Source organism: Periplaneta americana, chromosome 9 (assembly GCF_040183065.1).
Source record: "Periplaneta americana isolate PAMFEO1 chromosome 9, P.americana_PAMFEO1_priV1, whole genome shotgun sequence".
Taxonomy (NCBI): domain Eukaryota; kingdom Metazoa; phylum Arthropoda; class Insecta; order Blattodea; family Blattidae; genus Periplaneta; species Periplaneta americana.
The window spans coordinates 72,519,440-72,543,355 of record NC_091125.1 but is presented as its reverse complement, the minus strand read 5'-3'; the positions used below and the strand labels follow the sequence as shown (position 1 = coordinate 72,543,355).

At 34.3% G+C, this 23,916-nt stretch overlaps 1 protein-coding gene across 9 annotated transcripts in view; it reads left to right on the top strand.

The window, feature by feature from the left end:
- CdGAPr (GTPase-activating protein CdGAPr) overlaps positions 1 to 23,609 on the top strand; it is a 319,522-nt gene extending 295,913 nt beyond the window's left edge. For all 9 annotated transcript variants that reach the window (XM_069835028.1, XM_069835030.1, XM_069835027.1 and 6 more), the window contains 3 exons: positions 2,392 to 3,759; positions 6,672 to 6,907; positions 9,086 to 23,609. In XM_069835028.1, coding sequence (XP_069691129.1) covers positions 2,392 to 3,759; positions 6,672 to 6,907 — 1,604 coding nt within the window. In that variant the 3' untranslated portion in view covers positions 9,086 to 23,609. The remainder of the gene's footprint in view (positions 1 to 2,391; positions 3,760 to 6,671; positions 6,908 to 9,085) is intronic.
- Positions 23,610 to 23,916: the final 307 nt, after the last annotated feature.

Below are 23,916 nucleotides of genomic sequence, written 5' to 3'. Positions count from 1 at the left end.
AGGTTGCCATGTTCTTTCTGGCTAAAGGCTATTTCCTGGAGTTTAAAATACAATCGTATAAGTGTAAAAAATGTATAACCGAAATAAATTAACATGGAAAGTATAAGAATTTTGCTGGAAGTTCGTTCAGAAAAACCTGTATAAGTGTGAAATATATAAAAGAAGTTTTATTGTATTTATTAAGTACTGAATCTTTCCCAATGGTAAAAGGTGGTTGCAGAATAGTGCCAACCACACCACCTCATTCTAGTACTGAGGTTATGAAAACATGCTTGTCATATGCCTTCATGGCTTATAAAGGGATACCTTCATTTAATTTAAAACAACAAGAAATGCTTTTTCAACATTACAGCAAAGAGCATTATACAGTAGTTCGAAAAATTTGTGAATGAATTTGAAGCACAATTGCGTATTTCAATAATGGGAATAAATTAATTTTAGGTTGTTTGGCGAATTTGACTTCATAAGGTACAATATAAGTATATCCTTACATCAAGACCCTTATCTCTTCTCTCCCCTGCCTCCCAAAAAATATAAATAATGGTGTTTAGATTATGGTGTAATTTTTGTGTGTTTTCAACCACATGGGTGAAATGGAAAGCCTCTACTGTGAAACTCCTTAACAGTGTCATCTTTAGAGAGGGCAACAAAAATGCATATTAAGTTACATATATTGCAATGGTTGCTTATCACCTAGCAAGGTTAATCTACTCTGTTGATCTAATATTTCAAGAGACTTGACAACTAGACATAAAACTATTTTTGCACCCACCAAAAGTTCTGCTTGTATAATAAGACAAGGTCATATCATGAGATGAAATCAGTACCGTTATAGTGTAATATTTAAAATTTTCATACTAGGAACATTAATAAGTTTTATTAATGCTGTTGAGTTTTACTTTAATTTATTTAAATTAATATCTTTTAAGAAGAAATTTCTCCAGTAGAGCATTTGTGATGCTTGAGCAGGAAACAATTTTTTTTCCTCCCTTATTTCTTTTCTAGCATCTAAATTTAAAAAATAAAATATAATTTCAATTTTTGCATTTCAAAGGATATTCCGCAATTCTATTTTTCTTAGCCAAGTTAACAAAATATAAGAAATAGCAATTCATGAAAAGTAAAGTAAGAATTCTCGAAAGCATTTTTGCATGAAAATTTCCTTTATTAATCTTACTTGAAATCCAAGCTTGGACTAAGTTATCACACTCTAAATTTTATGCTAAAATGTAAATAGGCCCATATTTCGGCATTAGTATTATATAATAACCTAATGTAATGTACTAATTTAATTAAACTGGGGTATTTACTTTTCATGCTAGACTTAGGTTGAAGTCCTGGTAGATCGAAATGGATTTTGAAATAGACAAATATAATGTTTGGTGCAGGTTTCCATGGGAAACTCTTACTTCCTCTGCCAACATTCCTCCAATTTCTTCGTTAACAATAACAATAATAATAGTAATAGTAATAACAATATCATTACCACCACCACACTAGTGTGATTAAGATTCACTTCTCATGGTACTTCAGGAGCAGCACTGAAGACAGCAAATATATCTACAAATTCAGTATGTTACCACTATCCAACACTTTCACTATCCACAGTTGCTCTACCAGCTTTTGTCATGCAGTCCATAGTGTAGTAGCAAAAGAATCTCTTTTATAGTCATTTATCATTACCACTAATTGCTATTAAATTACAAATAAAAATACATTACATATCTTATGTAGTTTAGGCTTTCCTGGGTCAAAACATGTCACTGTCTTCTGTGCTTTTGGCTGCTAAACTTCTAGTCTGTCTCAGTTTTCTAACAAAGTTATGCATTGTAGGACCTGGAAAATTCTCTGCAAAACTTCTTTGCACTTGTCAGTCAGAATTAGTATATGTATGAGGAACATGAATATTTGCCATTGTATGGCAAACCAAAAAATAGTCATTCCATTCACACTATCACTACAAAAGAAATTCTCGTTTGTACCGACTGTCAGACCCAGCAGAAAACATAAATTCTTTACATAGGGACTGAGTGAGTCCAATGTCTTATGCTTATCCATTGTTATCTCATTTTTTTTTTACCAGATCTTGATTCTTCTTAGATATTTAGAAAGGCACTGTGTGTGTGCATATGTGCCCTCTTGCGTGAAATAGACTGTAGTTTTGAAGATGTTACTGTAATTGTTTGAAAATAATCACCGTCAAGCTTTTGAGCTTAGATTTATGTATTGAGGAAACTAATTCCAAACTTGAATCATTAAACAAGAAAGTAAACTAGTGATCCAAAGTATTGCATTAAATGTATTGAAATAAGAAACTTTGTACATGAAACTGTAATTATATCGAAGCATAGCAGTGAAGCAATTTTTAGTAATAAAAGGTATTATTTTCAGGAGGTGATGGAGTACCACTGAAACAGAGCAGCAAGTGCAACGTCAGGGAGCTGCTGTCAAAGTTCGAAACCTCTCCAACTCAGTCTGATGAACAGAGGTTCAGCTTTCCAGAAGAGAATTTGGACATGAGTATAAACTCAGTCACTCCCACTTTGGGTCGCAAGTTAGTCACGTTGGACACAAAGCCATCTCGAGTTTATGTATCTGTGAGTCCTAATCTGGTGCGCAAAGAAACAGCAACGACTCCCAAGCCTTCGCGACGGTCAGACCCAAGCCCCCATTGCAACTCCACGTCACTGCCACCGTGTGTGCGTGCCAGACTCGCAAAGGCAGCACGGAACAAGTTGGCAAATTCTACTGCCCTAAGTGTATCATTGGATGAAGGACAGTTCCTCAGCTCAAGTGGAGAGGACTCAGGCCAGCTCGTGCGTGTGCAGACGTCACCTGATATAAATGACACTAGAGAGAGCAAGGAATTAACAGTTGAGAGTGAACGTGAAAAAACCAAGAGTGCTACAGAAGTAGGTGTTGCTACTTTGGAGAAGTCTATCACACTTGCAGGGACAGGTCTTGATGATCCACAGAGGAGGGAACGCATAGAACGTTATAAGGAGGAACGACGCTTATTTCTGAGGGAGAAATATCGATCTGAAAGTTTTCGTGGTGAGCGAGACGAGATTTTGCAGAGATTGAAGCAGAAAGCAGGGAAAAGTGTGTCAAGTCCAACTGAGGAACCAATGGACATGTCACGCTCGCTAGTAACTGGTAGTGATCGTGTGCGGAGCAACAGTTTCCGGTCCACAGGGGATGAGAGGGAGCGGGACATAATGTCGCAGTCTCTTCCAAGCAGTGACCGGCTATCTGGTACACTGGAGCGGACTCGGGAGAGGCGATTTGGACGAAGAAGTGCGAGCCCAAAGGACAGGGACAGTGAGCTCTCTGCTACATCACTACGAGGCAGCGATGATGTTGAGAGTTCACGACATCGCCGCTCATCCACCAGTGACAAGCAAAAATTCAATGGTTCCTCTTCAAGTCCCGAGAAGTCCCCTATCACCTGCGTCACTGTGAGGCAGAGGCTAGGGTCAGATCGTATGACTGTCAACATGGGACCAACAGTGAAGCCTCTTGCTGTTGAGTCAGATAAGGTCATCACAAGGGCAAGTCGGGTCCAACTGGAGAACATCTCCAAGCCTTCAGTACTGAGGACAGCCAAAGGCCATATCGGTGAAACAGAGCCTGAACAAGCTGCAACAAGTGAGAGGCTGACAAGGCCTGCAGACAATCACCTGACACGGAAGAAGAGCACTGACAAGGGTGAAGTTTCACAGGAACATCCCACTGTGGAGATACGCTTGTCTTCTAGAGGTGTGTAGCAAATACCATAAGTGCTAATTATTTATTTTAAGTTAGATTTAATGTTCTAGTATAACATAACATGTGCACAGTAGGATCACAGTTAAGGCGTAACACTGCAAGCCAGAAGGTCGTGGGTTCGGTTCCCAATGGGGTCATGGATTTTTCTATTGCTCTAATCCTTCCAGCTGCTCCGAGGTCTAATCAGTCTCTAACAGAAATGAGTATCAGAGGTATTTCCTTGGAGGTAAAGGCACCAGACACGTAGGACGGACATCCCTACTACCATTCAATACATTAAATATCAATTGTTTGCAAAGGTGGAAGCCTTACCTCTCGCCACCCTCTGGGCCGATTTGACCTGTTATGGGGTTGACTTTACCACAGTCTAGTATATACAGTCACGAAGCTTGAGTTGTGAGGGTGCTAGGAACAATAGACTGTGCCGGTACTATTTTGCATTGTCTGTAATGAGGTGATATTAGTGATCCTAGTGGTCAGCAACTATCTATGTATGCATATTTACTACGTATTGAGCTTCGTGACTGTATCTACTAGACTGTGACTTTACCACAGTCTACTATATACAGTCGCGAAGCTCAATATGTAGTAAAAATGCAAACATGGGTAGTTGCCCACCACTAGGATCGCTACTATCACCTCATCATCGCAGATCTCTCTCCTAGCAGATGACAAAATATGTTATACTTTCGTTGTCGTGTTCTTTTGAGAAAATTTAACACCTTCCTTTCATTATTGAAATATTAAATGCATAAAGTTAATTTATTATTTTAATGAAGTATATTAAATTCCACCATAAACTGGAAGATACCTGCAAGAAATAAGTTAATATAATTTTTGTTTGTGAAAAAGAACTGAAATTTACTATAATAGCTTCACTCATTCAAGATTATAGCGATAATTAACTATGGAACCAATAAGTATTAATTTGCATTTCCCTTTACAACAATAATAATGGAAATATGAATTAATGGAGTAACTTACGTGTACCGGTACTTGTAGTGTAGGCTTACGTAGTTAATAAGGTGGGATGAGGTTAAGCAATAATAATCACACCAGAATTGGAAATAAAACGTGATCAATAAATTTTATTGTAACAGACTTTTTCTACGTCTCTAGTAAAGCAACAAATAAAAATAACAACAAAATTAACAGGTATAATTAAAAACATGTCCTTTGAAAAAAAAAAAGTAGGCCTAAGCAATAATAATTCCACCAGAATTGAAAATAAAGCGTGATCAATAAATTTTATTAAAACAAACTTAATTTTTCTACGTCTGTAGTAAAATAACACATAAAAATAATGACAAAATTAATAGCTACAATTAAATATATATCCTCTGAAAAAAAAAGTAGACCTAACATTTATTTCTCTGGAAATTTAGCAGCCTAAGTGACAGAACTTTAACCGGTATCTAATGTCCTTTCGGTTAGACTGAAACATTTCATTGTAAAATTTAAGGATATAATGTATTCTAACAGTCACAAAGAGCTTCAAAATTAAGAGTTTTGTTTCTGCACAGCATTCTTGTGGAAACCCAGGAACCTTTCTGAATCTTTCGGAAATCGGAAAAAGTAACTCTTGCCTCTTTCTCTCACTGTTGCTACAATTTATAGCACTACAAACGTCTCCTCCTCCTTGTCCCATATTATTATTCAAATTATTATATTTTAGCCATTAACATTTTCATTACAACCAATAACGAACATTTCACAAGCATCAATGTGAAATACACAACGAGCTAGCACTCGATAGAAATACGACACAGTCCAAAGTCGACCATGGACAGTCTATTGTTTTTAGTTGCTAACCGCTTGGAGCGCTTTATCACAAGATTTGCAAAAAAACACCTCAAGCTTCGCGACTGTATATAGTAGACTGTGACTTTACCTTATAACAATAATATAAGAAGACAGTGTTTCCATAATGATATAACAATGTAATGTTTCAATTGCAAATGTTGGGTAAAAGAATTCCTAACAAAATCGTATCATTTTACTCATTACAAACATGACGAAATGAAATTAAGTTGAATATGTGTTCGTTCATATGAAAGGAGACCACGTGGTGGCTTCTAGTTTCAGATATAATCTTAAAAAAAAAAAAAACAAAAAACAAACAAAGGGAGGATTCAAACCGGTAAATTTTTTTACGCCTTTGGTATGATCACATCGTAAACAATAAACTTTATAAATATTAAAGTCCTGTGTCAATTGGATCACACTCAAATAACTGTCTATCTGAAACTAGAAGCCGCCAAGTGGTCCCTTTTCATAAGCACGCACACATATAATTTATTGCATTGTTATTGCTCCGTAAAATTGAGAAAATAGTACAGGAAATTCACATTCTAGAATCACAAAACAAAGTATGATCCTCGTAAATAGATTTGGTGATGTAGTATTTACTTACTGTACTTTCCCTTGGACTCCAGATACACGGACTCAGGCAGAAAATTTCCAAATACGTCTTCCATTGAATGAGGAAGTAAAGTCATTAGGTCACATATAGATTTGCTTCATGTAAAAGATCCCTTTGTTGAAGAATTAGATTAATAATGACATAATTCCTTATCCAATTTTTGATAACAGATGTCATTGTGATTATAAATTATTGTGGGCTTGTGGTAGGAAAGAAGAAATATGTTGATTCAAAAATTATTATTAGTTCTTGAAAATGAATATGAGATATGCCGAAACCAGTGCACAAGGCTAGTGACTTATCAAATATTCGACATTGAAAACCAACCAGCCTGTTCACTCGATAAGGAGTTGAAATTGAATGAAGTGAAATCTATTATTTATATCTTCCGATTGATTTCTCTGCAAATTTGAAAACACAGAGAAGGAATTCAAATTTTGAAAATTCCAATAGATACATGACAGTTGTCTGTGTTGAACAGGGAAGTTGGGTGACACAGACAGAAGGCCAGCCTCGATTCCAGCCCGCTCACCGGAGCACAGGATAACAAATGACAGTCCTAGACGGAGATCTTCGGCAGACTGCCCTGGTCGCCAGACTTCACCTTCATATTGTATCCGAGACATGGCAGCACTGTTCGAGAACCGCAGAGATCCTCCAAATCAGCCTCCACCAAGGCCTGCTCCAGCTGGAAAACAGTACTTGTCATCTGTCTAGGTATGCAGCTTTCAGAGATATGCAAATCATTTACACATTTAATGTAGGGTGTTCACTTGTTAGTGTAAGGCAGTCATTTTCAACTGGTTTGTCGTGAGAAAATCAAAATAGTAAAGGTTGTACCAAAATTTGGAATAATTAAACTGAAAAGTATAATAAAAATAGTGAGACTACAAGAGTCAAAATTCAGCTAATGTGAGAGAAGTCAACATTCAGGAAACAAATTCCCTCCTAAAATCTTCAAAATTTTCCCCTGATTGGGAACCACTGATTTAGATTATATGAGTGTGCTGTGGGATTTTAAATTACACCTTTAGTGTGTCACATGTTGAAAAAGGTTGAAAAACGTGGCGTAAGGGAATGCAACCTGTTACAAAACCCAGTTCTTGTTATATAATGATGAGCCAAATTGGTGAGATTAACAGCCAGTTTCACCAGCAATGATAAAGACAGCTTGACGAATCTCAAACATTTAATAATTTATTGTGAAAGAGCATATCATCACTGGGTCTCCAAAATCCGCAACGTATTTTTAAAAAGATTTTGCAGGAGAAAAAAAAAAAACATTGCCATTTTTTTTAATTCCCTTGGTTTTCAAAGCTACTTTTCAATCATTACAAGAAAAATAATGAAATTATAACGGAAGTAGCTTTGAAAATCAAGTAAATTAAAAGTAACATTGCTTTTTTCTTCCTTCTGCAAAATCTTTTAAAAAAAACAGCAGATTTTGGATGCACAGCGACAATATTTAACGAAACTAAGTCTTCAAATCAGTCTTGAAGTGTTATGGCCTGTTCACAATAAACCGGGAACTGAAATGACAACGAGAACTAGAACGGAAATAATGTTAAAATACATGTATTTAAATGTGAGTGTTCACATGTGAATGTTTTCATTGAGAGGTTTCATCTATGGCAACAATCTCCAGATTTTTTTTTTTAAGTTCCGTGTTTTTATAGTTTTCATCCCTGTATCATATAAATAGACCTACAGATTACATTGTACAAGTTCGGTAAGTCACTCAGTGCAATTATTTTATCAGCCATCTTTCCTCATTGTCAGTAAAAACAATACAAGACATTCACCGCCACCTGTGATATTACTTCTTCATCTTTGATAATTGCTGAGCTACCGATTCCAGCGAGAAACTCGTTTAAGGTTTTCACATTGAACGAGAATCTCTTCCAGTGTGTGGACGTTTGTTTGAATCCGTGTTATCAATCTTTGATTTTTCTCGATACACATTTCTCATTAGCGAGATTTCTTCAAGTGTGTAACGAGCCTTATGTTCAGAATGAAGGAAGCAAAGACAGAAAAAAAAAATCTCCTTCTAACCATGCCATAGGCCAACATCATGCCCTTATGTTGGTGACATTGTGTATTTAGTTCTATGTGCTCGTAATCATAACACCATGATTGAAAGCTAATGTAGCTAATTCTCCACTTTAGCAGTTTTAATTTTATTATCTGAATTTTATATATTTTTCTATTATTATTATTTTTATTCAGATGCATTCTTTTTGCCTCTTTTATAACTTATAGGTTAGCTATGGTAAGAAATCATAGAATATGAATTTTTATCTTATTATGATATTCCACTTTGACTACAAAAAACTTTCTCTCTCTCTCTCTCTCTCTCTTTTTTTTTTTTTTTTTTTTTTTTTTGGGCGGGACAAAAATTAATTATGTACATATTAAAGCACAGGACTTGCAGTAATCTTACTTTGATATCAGCTTATAATAACCCAACATGAACTTCCATTTACAAAGATTCAATTTGACGGGAAATCAATCAGCTGGAAAAAGAACTAATGAGAAGGGAAAGCATGATGCTTTTTTTTTTTTTTCAAGAAAAGATAAAGTTGATTAAAACATTACAATTTGAAGGAGCATATATCAGCAGTAACAGGATTCGAAATAAACTTTCAATGTATCATAAAAATGTAGAAACATAGCTTCAAATTCATGTGTAACAGAATCTGATTGCAAAAAGAAAAAAAAAAAAAAATGTTATCAAGTCTCACTTTCCATAGAATCAATCTATATCAGCTTCATCATAAAACAATGCAGTATATTGGAGGTGTGAATCAGTTCTGTCAAAATTTAGATTATCTATTCAAACTTGGTGTAAAAAAGAAGTCTAAATTTCACATTGCAATTATTGTTCCTATGTTGCAGGTAGTGGAACAAAGGGACAGCGCCTGTGATAACCCCATATATGGGTTTGTAGTATATTTGTCAGTGCTCAAAGCTCCGCAGATGTGTGCGATGTGCAGCTGCTGCTTGGCACGACATAGATGGCAGTGTAGTAGCAAGTGCTGTGAGATGTGCCTGCAGGCACACCAACAACTGATAGTGGGCTTTCCCCACTCACATGTATTTTTAAATATCTGCTACGTGCTACCTGCATTTGGTACTGATGTGTGCTTTTCTAACACGAGAATCTCGTTTGTACATTGTTTCTTGTTTCTTCTTGAGCTTTTGGGCGGCCTCCTTTTTGACTTCAGATATTGCGAAATTCCTGCAAGTCATTTGTGAAGACAAGGAGTCTGAACTTTAGCATGTTGACAATTTTTTTAATGTATTTATTCATCTCAAGCACTGTGCTCGAGCGGATATTGTCATAGTCGACTTGTCATACTGAATGCAACTTCCTTGATGTTATTCTCCATTAATTCGCAAGTCTTCTGAAAGACAATCACATGACAGTGGTTTCCAGTACTGGTTCCGTTAACCGTTATTGTAAAATATGGCACAAGCGACTTGCCAAACAATATAACGAACATACTCCTAGTGACAATAATAATTGTAATGTACCTACATACTCATTTCAATCATGTATTGTCTCTTGCCAATGTTAGCAAATCTCTCTCAACTGTGGCTGCTAATACCAACATTCCGCAATTAGGAATCTTCTTATATCTCTGTTCAGTTTTTAATTGAATTTTATTACCTTAATGTAATTTAAGATATAGTTCGTAATGAAGTTTCTAACTGGTTGGCTGTGTTCTTGTCCATCACAACAAATGGGACAACAGCTTTGGCATAGAGATACCAAACATTCTAACTCAGGAGACCTCTCTGAAGTGGAGCTTGAAATTAAGATCCTTGTTTCCAAAGTAAGATCTATAATTTTAGTTTTGATGAAATAATTTATATTTGTTTGAAATTTATTTTTAACGTAACATTTGTTGATTTTCATCTTCAAAATATATTTTTTTGGTTTTCAACTATAAAATATTTATCTTTGATTATTCCTATTTCCTCCCTCCGATTATTCCTATTTCCTCCCTCCCATATCTGATAATATTATCTTTACAATGTTTGTCTATGAGTTTCAAATCTGTCCAAAAGAGGTAGCATTTGATTAATTTGAATTATGGTACCAGAACTCTTTATCTACATATGAAATTAGACTGTGACTTTGTGTTCTATGATATAATGGACGTAAAAATGCATGAATTTGATGTGAGATAATAATAATAATAATAATAATAATAATAATGATAGTGATGATGTAGATTTTTTACTATTTGAACCATGTTTAATGATTTAATGTTAACACTATGGGATTCATTCCTGTATTCTTTTTTTTTAGTAAGTTATTTTACGATGCTTTATCAACATCTTAGGTTATTTAGTGTCTGAATGAGATGAAGATGATAATACCGGTGAAATGAGTCCGGAGTCCAGCACTGATAGTTACCTAGCATTTGCTCATGTTGGGTTGAGAGAAAACCCCGGAAAAACCTCAACCAGGTTCCCTGACCGGAAATCGAACCTGGGCTACCTGGTTTTGTGGCCAGATGCGCTAACTGTTACTCCACAGGTTCCTGTATTCTTCAGGGCAGTAACATTTATAACACACTTCCTTCAAAGGGAAATATAAAGGAGGTGGTAACAGAGTCAAAATTATCAGTTATTTCTGGGCAGCATCAAATACTCGTATCAGAAGCGATGCATACAAATAGCCTCTGAGTCAACTTACTCATGAAACTATGAACTACATAAATCTGTTAATCAAATTACGTTACAAATTAAAGCTGAAATAGTGTAGGTTTTAGAATTATAATTATTTATTCATGGCAAAGATATTTTCATAGGAAAAAAATTGTTATATTCACTACAAATAGAAAACTAAGAACACAGTTTTACATTAGATGGAAACATTCACGTAAATTAGTGTTAAAGACCCTTGGGAATGATGCATTTAATTTATCGTAAACATTCAAGTTTGAAGAACTACTTCAAGGATGTTAGGGTTCTCTATGGGTACATTTTTAAAATCACTAGTAAATCCTTATGATGTTTGTATCAGTGATGCCATTACTGTTGTTGTGTTTAGAGCTGTGAGCTAATCGGCTATTCTTTTATAACAGTCACCTCATACTAAACAATAGTTATTTATGCAACAAGTGTACAATCTTAATGATTATGGCATGAGTGAATGTTCGACAATTTTCACGAGTGTCATAATAAGATTATCCACGAGTTGGATACAACACTTTATGGCATCTTAGCATTATAAATTGTAGGAAATAAACTATGAAAGAAATTCGGGATCCATAGCTGACAAATTGTCTTCATATGTTCGTATCGATTAGTTGCACCTGGCATTGGCATTGAATAAAAAGAAATGGATGACCTTGCATATTATGTTAAAAATGTTCCTTTATTTTGTTAATATAGTTTCTCTGACCCACAGAACTGTTTTATGTGATATTACAAAAGTGATACAAAATTGTTAAAGATTGGAAATAAATGATATGTTACCTTGTGTCCTGCATTTCATTTCTTGTTGCATGGCACGTAGAAGATAGCTGAGTTGCATGTATCCCGATCAAAGCGTTTGTATTACGTCATATAATGAATACGTCATTGCTATTACCGGCACGTGTGCCATAATAAGGCGATTACGAACAATATTCAATGTAGTAACAACCTGTTTATAATGCTAGAATGGCATAAAATTTTTACCCTGGTGTGAAAATAAGATAATGTGTAGTAACATGTCTGAATATTTCACAGATTAATTTATTTACAGAATATTTGTGAAGCATAAATTTACCGAGTGTTAATTGTTACATCCATTACAGAAAATAACATTATTTTTTAAATTAAAATAAGGTCATGAAACTTATCAACACAGATATATAGTTAATGTCATCTTTAAGTAGGTAAAGAATTTTTTAAAATATATAATTAATTCTTCAAAAGTGTTAACAGATTTTTAAGCTAATATAAAATGAAATGTTCAGGTGGGTGAAATATTTGCCACATTCATTATAGCACAAAAAATGACGATAAAATTAAAATCTTCAAAGCAATAATGATGAAAATTCACGTGAGTCTAAGGAATACTGCAAGATGACGAGGTGAAAATCCAACATAAAAAAAAAAGTATTTACATTTTTAAAACTATGTACATGTCACATCCGTTACAAAAGAATGGCTGTAATATAAAAACTATAGTTTTAAATTTATTGCTACTACGTGCATAATATTTTACACTTACCCAATAACTCTCTACACAAGAAACTCCCTCATTCTCAGGAATTGCCAATAATGTTTTGTTTTTATTACTCTGTCAACATACAAAGTACAGGAAAGTATTGCGATGTTGCAAAGAATTGAACTGATGATTTTCACCAAAATACACATTTTGAGCATCTCTGAAGCTGAAAAGTGGTTTTTCGCACTGTTTGTCCATCTGTCCACATACTCATCCTTTTGTCATGGATTCCTTCATATAGGATATATGCATAGGAAAATATCAGAATATTTGCTCCAAAAATACAGTAGCTATAATTCCTTTAAAACATCCTGGAAAAGGACAAAATCTTTCCTGAATGCCTGTTTAAATTGTTTTCTTTTTATTTTTTTTTTCTGTAATAAATAGTGTCAAATAATTGCAAAGACCATATTACCGGTAATAAAATGTCGATTGAGAACATTAAAATGTTAATTAATTAAATGTTTATCTGATTAAAAACTTCTTTAGATAAAAGCTTTAAAAGATAAAGAGATGGACATTAGTCTATTGATAAAAATACACTTATGCACATAAACTGCATTTTATCATAGAAGACTTCTTCATTATAATTAATTTTACTAAAGTGCTTGGTAGACTACAAAATGTTGGGTTCTGATTCCTTGTGAAAACTGGAAGGTCTCTGGCATGCTTCGTGTACCTCTGCAGTCTTTCCATTCCTGACAAATCCAAGGTGCACAGAATATTAAACAGACTTTTTTTTTTTTAAATATTTATCAGTACAGTCTGACGTCATTACTGCCTTATATAATGCAATTCAATGCTGCTCTATAATTTGTTCTTCCATACATGATAATGTGTTAGGCCTAATATAATGGCTTCCACTTAGTATTGTATTTTAATGATGAGATGTTTTTGCTCTTGTCCCATTTGTTATGCAGTAGTGGAAATTAAGTTGTTTGTGTATTTATTTTTTTTTTTAACATTAGTTGTATCCTTTTCAAAAGGAAAGTTTTTATAAACAAGTTTAAATGTTTTTTTAGCTTCTGTGCCTTTATAACAAAGATCTAAAATAAAAATGTATTTCAGAAATATTGTAAGTACCGTTACAGAGTTAAGAATATATTACACATGAATTTTGCAGATCTGTGACTTCCTATGTATAACTTTTCATAATATAAAAACAACTTTTCCAGATTTTTAATAGGCCAAATGTCGCTTGAGAAGGTTATATTGGATGTTGAGAGAATGGAGAGCACAAGGGTTGTGTTTTTATTGCATGCCAAATTATTTCAAGCTTTCTCAATGTTGATTTCAGTTGTTTTTCTTGTTATTTCTCATATCTTGTTTCGAAAAATCTTTTCACTCGTAATTGTTATTTTAATAGCTTAATTTTACTCAATCTCCACTTACAGGTGAAAGCAGTTCAACTGTGACAGTAAGGGAGTTCTGACCTTTACATGGGTCGTGAGAGTTATGAGACTAAAATGGTTGTATTAGAGGACTGTCAGATTGCCTCTTTTGAGGAAAAAGGTTGAATGTATTAATTGTGGTTTACTATTGGAATAAGAACTTGTATGGGCTACTACCTTTTTGTAAGAAGAAGCATGTTGTTCTTTTCAGTGCTGTGCTTGAGTAACGTTTGAAGAATTCATTCTTTCGCTTGTACATCCCAAGAGATTTAATAGGGGTTCTGGGCTTATTGCTTCAAATAGTGTAAATAGCCTATACAAATTTTATTTATATAGCGTCTGCCAGAGATGTAATTAACATGTGCATTTTTATTTAAATTGACATATGACATAACATAGTCAACAGTAAAGTTTATATTTATAGCGAAATTCCCAAGTTGTAATTCATTTCATCATGATTTCACTGCTCACACGAAAGTTAACTATAGACTCAGTTGTAGCACAATGTAATAAAACTCGAGAAGTTTGTGATGCTCTAGCAACAATTATTGAAAGATATTGGAATGCAGATTAGATGTTGAATACTAATCACGGGCCTAGCTAGATTTTATTTTCGGGGAGAGTTCAAAAAATGAAAACTACATTCAAAAAACTTTATTCATTCATTCAATAGTAAAATAATTTAGAAATTATGTCTAGGATATGTATCATCCTAAAAGGAGAATTTTTTTAATTGGTCAACTATGTCATTTACATTAATTTTTACTATAATGAATATATATGGCACTTTTTTACTTGGTTATTGAATGGCACTGCATCAACTACTGTGTTATTTAGCATCGATGGAACTGATGATTGCAATATGGTATTTGGCGAGATGAGGCCGAGGATTCGCCATAGATTACCTGACATTCACCTTACGGTTGGGAATAATCTCAGAAAAAAACCAACCAGTTAATCAGCCCAATTGAGAGTCGAACCCACACCCGAACGCAACTCCGTATCAGCAGGCAAATGCGCTACTGTGAATGCTCATGAGGGCCAATCTGTCAAGTCTTTTTTCACTCATAGTGTGTAGTTTTTTGAATCTCCTTAGGCTTGAAAAAGTCCTTTACAGGTAGCAGTAGAGACGGATTGTGTTTGGGTACAGCTTTTGATTGCACTTATCTAGGCTTTCCAATGCAGATTTTAGAGTAGAGTTGCTGGGAGTAGACGTAACCACCACTTTCCACACTTCAAGTCCTTCTTTCTTTCAGAAAGCACTGCTATGCCTATTCAACTTCAGAACCAACAGTAAAATTTTGTAATAACAGACCAGATAAAGCCAATGCTAATTTCCAGTGCTTCACAAAACTTCACAAACCTATCAGTTAATATTGTTGAACTGTGTGTTCTAGAAAAGGGATGATTAAATTAATTTTGTATTATGTTGGTATATCCGAGGCAGGAATGTTAGAGTGGTTGAACTACTTGCCAACAATATACTGTATGGCATCTGCAGCATACCTCCAGTTACTTCAAGCATGACCTTTGCTTCTTCATAGAGATATTTAAAGTCGTCAGCTTTTTTCTTAGAAACTGCAAAGCATGAAGAATGGCATCCATGTGGCTGAATATTGCAATGAAATTGGCATTAGTTTCTTGCAGCTGTTTTGATAGTGACATTGTATAAGTCATTACTTTTTAAGAATTATTAAATGTGTATCAAGAAGTTTGAAGCACAAACTGTGTTTAGCACATGGACAGTTTATTATGACTACTCGATAATAGATGTTGCTAGGATCCAATTCCAATTTCACATTCCGATCAAGTAGGAAATCAGAAGATTATTGTGTGATAGTATATTTAATGTGGTAAAAAATTGCAACAGTGCCACTGTTACAGTGGTTAATTATCATTATTTTTCAAACATTTTGAAAATGTATGACTTGAGGCTTTCCCAGCGTTTGATATAGAATAACTCTTCTCGGGTTCTCAGCCAGTTGAGTTGGAGATTAGATTCCAAGCTTTCGACGGCTAGCTCTGCCATCTTCTTCAGGGATGAAGTGACCCTCTTCTTACACAGCTGTTCGAACTTGTGGATGCTGCGATGCATTTCCTCCCCGTAAAGGTGAACAATGTATGACTTGAGGCTTTCCCGGCATTTGATATAGAATAACTCTTCTCGGGTTCTCAGCCAGGTGAGTTGGAGATTAGATTCCAAGCTTTCGATGGCTAGCTCTGCCATCTTCTTCAGGGAAGAAAGCTTGGAATCTAATCTCCAACTCTCCAACCCGAGAAGAGTTATTCTATTTTGAAAATGTTCAAAATTGTAACACCCCTCCTCCTCCTGGTTACGCCCATGATGCAAAGTATTGAAGTACTTGCTTCAAATAAGAACTGTAATTAAAGCTTGAATAGGTTTCCACTTATTCCAAAGACAGTTACAATTTTTACACTGATAATAAACAGACTGAACCATAATTACGACTTTCTAGTTACGCAATTCATTTTTTTTAATTATTGTATTGGTTTGGTTCGATGGCAGACACTATAATAGGAATGGTAATTAAGCCTAATTTTTGGTTGTTTTGGATGTGTTGTGATGAGTGCTCAGTCAGTTTCTGTATCTCAAGTACAAATAGTCTGTTTCTGCTGTACATTTTCGAAGTCTCCTTGAACACTTGTTCCTCTCTCCAAGTCCTGAATCTCTCACCAAATTGTATATATATTTGATTCAAGAAATTTGTAACATTTTTTTAACTTAGTTGTAAATGGGTAAATTTGAGTTGATGGAATAAGTTTCATACTTTGTTTTATACAGAAGCCATTTTTGAGGCGTGTGTGCCATTTGTCAGTGACTTCATATTTTACTCATGCTTTTTATTGCTGCAAGTCTTGCAGTGGTGTTGAGCATTGTGACAGAGGTTGTATGCAGACATCTAAATCTGAATAACATATGAAATGGAAGTGACAGAAAACTATCGAAATTGAGCAACATCTTTATAATTAATGTAGTGACATTGGTTTGCAGAGAAAAATTACTTATTTTTATTTTATTTACGCGAAATTCTAGTGCATGGATATGTGGTAGAATGTGTCAGTACTTGCTTTGTTTCTATTATCTGCTGTTATTCTACATGATTATGGTGTTGCAGACAGAAGTTGATCACACATTGTGACTTTTGAAATTAATTAACAATATATATATTTTTATATTCTTCGTCTCTGCTGTGTTGCGAGTATTATAATCAGTTACTCATAGTGTAAGAGAATTGATAGTCTTCATAATTATGAATTTATGAATTTTTAGCACGTGATCCCTTTTTTACATTGTCAACAGTTATTTTCATAAGGATTGTGATGTCTTCTCTGACAACATGAGAGCCAGATATGTAACTTTGCTTCATGTGTTTTCTCTGCCTCAAACATGCTACCTCATGTATCCGTTGATTTTAAGTTATTAGAAGTCCAATTTGACAGAGAAGAATTTTTCTAAATAAAATGCATTCTTTCATATTCTGCATTGAATATTTAGAATTTCAAATGATTATCTCAGTACAGGTTCAAATATTGACAATTTGTTCTACTAAAACAATTAATTGTAAATAAAACTGCTACTGTTGCTCTTATTGCTATTACTGTTATCATCACCATTAGCGCCGTGCATTACAGACACTGTGTTCAGTTCAAGTTTGCTGAGTCCCTGTAGAACTGAAGCTTGCATTACAGAAGCAGATATGTTACGTCTGTTCACACTTGCCTCTTCAAGTTCGGTGACCTCCCCTCCCTCTCCCCCCCTCCCCTCTCCTCATGCTTTAGCTGCATAAGGATTAAAAACAAATCTTGTGAAGTTATATGCAGTTGTAAATACAGATAATTTTTATTACAAAATTATGATTAAACATCAACAGGTATATAGGCCTACATATAAGTAACTCACAATATTTTTTTTTAATACATGACAGCGTCTACTATATGAACTATCGAAGGAATTACATCCTCATGTAATATTTAAATAAATCACAGTTGCTCAGCAGCAATAGATGTGTGGCTATACAGATGATGAAAGTAAAATAACATAAACAGCATAATATAAAATTAGTTCCATAATTCCATACAAATAATCATTCCATTTTCATACTACATATCAATATAACTTAAAATATCCAACCTGTTTATAAATCAATTAATATTCATTTTCGTACTGTACATTATTTAGCTTAATAATATGCAACCTGTTCATAGAAAAAAATTTATGCTATACATTAAAAGTCGTGGATGACAAACACTAAGTTTGGTTCATTTCGTCAAGTATTGCGAAGTTCGATATTTGCTGATGTTTGCTCTGCAGGAGATAGTCTGTTATGTTTGTTCGACCATATTATGAAAAAATTTGCTGTTCTCCTTTCCTACTATGTTGAACACACATCTTACAATTAGTTTTTCATGTGGAATAGGACGAAGTTTGTAATGTCTTGGTTTCCTCTCTCATGTTTGAACATTGCATGATAGTAGTTAGTTCTATGAACATATCCGTTTTTTTAAATATATTTTGTTTGATTTACTTATACGTATGTGTTGTTGTGAATGTTCAGTCATAATAATAGCAACAAAAATGACCTTTACTCATTACTATGTGTAACTTCGAAAGATATGTGCCTTACATCCTTACATAGCTAAAGCATAAAGGTGCAGGAGAGGAGGAACTAAGAAGAAAGACATCGAACATATGTAAGGAAGAGAAAAGACTGAACAAACGCAAAGTGAACTTCAGTCCTACAGACTCAGCAAACATGAACAGAGCATAAGGCCTCTTACCTGTGTTTAACGAGTTCGATTATTTTAGTTTACATGCTTCACTTCTATGTATTGTTGGATGTCTGTGAAGTAAGACGAAGTTTGTAATATCTTGATATCCCCTCTCATGTTCGAGGAGCATTGTACGACACTACTTACCATCATTATCATCTTCCTCATACCTGCTTATTCACATCAAACATATTTTCTGGATTATGCATACAAAATTCACTTCTTGTTACATGCAGCTTTTTCAACAGAAAATCCACCTGAAACACTTTTCGAATGATGTAAGCAGTATCAAATAATACATTTATCGGTCCTGGTATTTTTTGACAAGCCTGTGCCATCTTTGTGGTATGTAACTAAGACTTCAATTATAATTGGCATAATCTCAGTTTTTGCAACTTTCATTGGGTTCATCCCTATTGCCAACTTCTACTTTAGGTTCTTCTTTTCAGCCTGCTAGACACAAAGATGATATGGTATATACTGAATTCCAGGTAAAAATATTGAGCTAAACAAAAGGGTGGAGTTTTACCACCTCCCATACAATCGTGCCAAATCATGCATGGTCTCCCATTGGCTAGTGTTGACGTATGCATTAGAAATTCTCAATTGCTTATCGAGATGTTGATTGTTACTGATAATTTAGACAGGAGTAAAATATGTTAAAATCACGAACCGAGATTCGTGATATCTTCAGAATGCAGATATGAGTTATCACAAATCCATTCTCACAAAATTAATATTAACTGTCTAAAGTAGGCGGGCTTCCTTTAGGCTGTGCTGTTGCATTTCATGTCTCTCTTGTATGTGTCTAAGTATATAAACGTTATTTTACTAAACATAATGAACAGAGACACTTATCACCATAGAGATTGAAGCATGGTGAACTCTGCATATGCAGCAGCATTGAGACCACTGTGTTTATTTACTTCCGCATAGTTCTTGTGTAGAAAAATCGGATTAATCATTAACAAGGTATTAAAATGCATTACTGTATAGAATTCAGTGCCTGTCTTCATAGTAACTAAAACTAATTTCATAACTTCCATATTAACAGACTGTACCAAACACATGGGGAGAGTTCACGTGCTATAATAAGGTGATAGATCACATTGCATATCACAGCAGTGTAATACATTTCCCATCAAATAATTGTTTACCTGAATATTTTTCTTATCTGGAATTCAGTACGGTAATGTCGATCAATTTATAAGATTTCTTATATATTACATTATCTGACTTATTATTAATTATTGTGTGATCACTGTGATTCTAGAGATGAAACTATGCAATATTGTTTCAACATGTTCTCGATGAAGATGGATCTGTAATCTTAAATAACTCTTGAGAACAAGTTTTACTTCTTTCTCTATTGCTACTAATACTATAATCATTATTAATTCATTATCATTAAAGATCATGTTAGCAATAATCATAAAATACGGTACGTTTAAATAACAGTTTCTGAATTAGTATAACGACTTAAATTTCCTTTTTGAAGATCTCCTTTAATTAACTATTCTGCTGTATTGCTTCCTGTATTGGAAGGAATACAGATGTTTCCAGTACTGTTCGTTTACAGTGTTTTTGGAAGATTTGTCGTAGGTCATATAAATGGAATGACATAATTTTGTTTTTGGTTTCATATCTGGTGAATTTCATCACACACATACAAATTTATTAATTTTTTTCATTATAGCCTATTTTCTCTGAATGATATGAGTGAGAAAATTGCCACATCTATTAAGAAGGTTTTCAATAATTGTAGATTATGGTACTTAATGTCTGGCCTCTTGTTCGCTTTTATGTTAGAGCATTGATTACTATACTGTTCTATCCTACTATAACATTTTCATTACTACTACTGCTACCACACCTCGAAGAATAAAGGATCTCTTACAAAATGCATTGATATTTATGTTGATGACGAAATATTACTAACAGCATAAGTAATGAGATAGCTTATGAGATATTATTAAAGCATATGTTTATTTTAGATAGGAAGCTTATAACTTCGGTCTGCTTGCATATGCAGATAGGTTTTTGCCATGCATGTCAGGAGCATAAAAATCTTGCTATTATTTCGAATATTCATTTTCAGTTACTGTAAGTATGTGATGTACCTGCTTTGGTACCTCAGTTGGCAGAGAACTGGCTTACGGTGACTGTTGTGGACTGGGTTCAAATCCCACTGATGGCAGAGTCGTATTTGTGATGGATAAATTCAAGGTGCCTGAGTGTTTTTCGTAGGATTCTCTCATTTCTCTCATTCCACAGTCATTCTCATTTCAATATTCACCATTATCATTTCAGTAGTATCTACCAAAATAGTGCAGCACGATGTAGACAACATCAGTCTGAGGAGATTTAGTATACTACTTGTGGAGGTGAAAGGGTGCTCTAACAAGTCTTCACCAGTTCTTAAGCTTACATAGCTGAATTGACAGTTGACACCACATAACTGAGTCACAATATATACAAGAAAGTGACCATTCCCACATAAAGGATTGGTAAAGCACAATAAACCTAGGGCTAGCTTTCAGACCCCTTCTCCAAATAAAGGGAATAAAAAGTATGTAATACTCTGTTTCATAACATATTAATGTTGGAAATATGTAATTTTGACTTGTTTTAAAATATTACCGCAGAAATAAGAGAAAAAGAGGTCTTTAGTCGAAACAGTTGCCAGGAACCGAACTGATTGTCAGATTTTGAGTCCCGGTATCAAATATGTCTGCGTACAACCTCAGTAGCCATACTAGACTTATAGTTGGATTATGATAAGCAGAGCTGTTGTTTTACTTATCTTTGCCTCTTTTGGATGTTAAAAGACACGAAACAGAACTTGATTATGTCGAGTTATGCAGATTACAGGGATGCTAGTTACTAGAGCAGAATGTCTGGTATTTATATACACTGTATTTGCAATTATTACAAGCAATTGTAATGTCATAATAATTTCACAACTTCATTCATATTAGATGAGACTTTAGTGTCATTCTTTTCACTTGCCGTGATCTCTGTGACTGCCAAGACCTACAAGTTGTTCTTGTTCATGCCAGGGGATTGGACAGATTGTGTTCCATACCCATTTTATACCAGTAACGAAATTGAATGGTAATGAAGTTGCTGATGATGTAAATGTTCAACATTTATTAATATGGTACCAAAGACTATTCTTACATGTTTTCCAATGCTTTCCATTACTTTTCCTCTCATCATATAGAAATGGCTGAATCTGTAGACATAAACTTTGGATTAGATTGAAATAATATTGGACTAGTAAGACACTGTGCAAAAAAAAAAAAAAAAGTAGGCTCATTGACTTTCTGTATGTAAAGACTGCTGTGGGTGGTTTTTTTTTTCATCTCAACTTCATTGTCATGGTTACATCTACTGCTTACTTTTATTCTTGATTTTTCTTCACATTCTCCTGATAAGCCTTTTATCTTTGGAGAGTTTTATGTATTCTCAACGTTTCTGTTATTTCTGATATTTAAATTCAGGAGGTGTCATTTTATTTTTGCTCTTTGTTAAGTACTTTATTATTTATTTGGTTATTTGTTTAATGATGCTGAATTGATTTTCAGTATTAACATTCATTTAAAGTATAAGGATGCTTGTGAACTAGAGAGGATTCAGAATCCAGGAGTGATGACCTATTTGAAAGCTCTCTCCATTTCTCCTCTGACGTTAACTGTGTGTGTGTGTGTGTGTGTGTGTGTGTGTGTGTGTGTGTGTGTGGGTGCGTGCGTGCGTGCGTGCGTGTCCCTCTCTTTCTCGCTATGTGCCAGAGGATATGCTGTGCTACTGACAAGCTGGTAGTAGTGTGTTGCATAATGGAGACTTGGTGAAATAACAGAGGAGGTAATGGGAGTAGCTTAAAGAAACATGCCCAGCATTGTTTGTTCACAAATTCAAGCTTTTACTTGTCATATTTAAATTCAGGACTCCAGTGTGGAAAGCCAGTATATTGAATAACGAATGAATGATACTATTGAAAATATTTATTTTTTTCTTAAAGAGACACGTCCTGCAATGAATGAAATATTAAGTATGGTTTGAGACTTTAGGGTCCTTCTACTGTGTTCTAGATATTTAGCATTTCGGAGCTGCTTATTGGCTCCATTATCAGAAAAAGGAGTAAGTAATCTGTCTGTTGGATCGTTGGAGAATAGATCATTACATAGATAGCTCCGAAACATTGGATCTCTCTCCATCTATGACATAGTACAAAGACCCTGAAATCTTTCACAAAATTTTACTTTTTGAATTTACTCGTTAAAGTTTACACAGTTATCAATTATATGCAGGGCTGAGGTTAAAGGACTCTGCATAATATTAATGTCAAAACAAGTAACAATTGTAGGTCTAGAGTCAATGCAGAAGGAAGCAGCGTGCCAGGGGTGGCCACATTTGTTAGGGCTAAAACAAACATATGAAACATTGCATTGATATTCAGTCAGTATGATGTTTCTGGCCCACGGACTGTTGTTGCACCCCTGCGTTTGACAGTCTGCATAGAAATTGTAGATGCACATATTGTATTGAGTCTTGTAAAAACCATGACAGTATGTTTTTATCACGTTTTTTAGTTGTGAATATTTTCCACGCACTTTGTGAGGTGGAAGTTTTTTAACATTGATGTTTTTAGTGATTTTATTTATAATGTTACTGTTTTGTTACATGAAAGCAATACTCCAGACGGGGTCTAGCAAGCTTTTGTAGTAATGATATAACCATGATATTGTGTTTTAAGGAATTCTAAATACTTCCCGCAGGATGTCTTCAGAAGACCAAGCACGTCGGAAAGCATTTGTTAACTTAACTGCAGAAAATTTGTAATTAATTTTTAGCTATCAAGAGTAAATAGAAACATATATTAATGTAGCAACTTTTATAATATATCAACATAAATTATAATTTCGAATATGAAATATTGCGACTTTATGACAAATAAGCTGTACATATTTAAATTAATAATAATAATAACAATTATTCTGCCATGAAATAGTTGTTACGCATTTTTTTACCGCACTTTATTTCTCTTACTTGCTAACCATGATGTCAACTTCCATTCCTAAAGTATCCATAACACTGAGTTAACTTTTGTATTCATTATATCTACTGTATTTCTCAGTGGAATTGTAACTGCATTGTGTGACATATATTTTTTATATGGTAGAACTCAGTAATGCCGTATATTGATTTGATCAGGTTGATTTGAAAGTTTAGAGAAGATATGGGCTTATAACTAACTTCGTGCACCACAATTGTGTATGTGCCTAGCACATATAGCAAAAGTTGGCTATTAATTG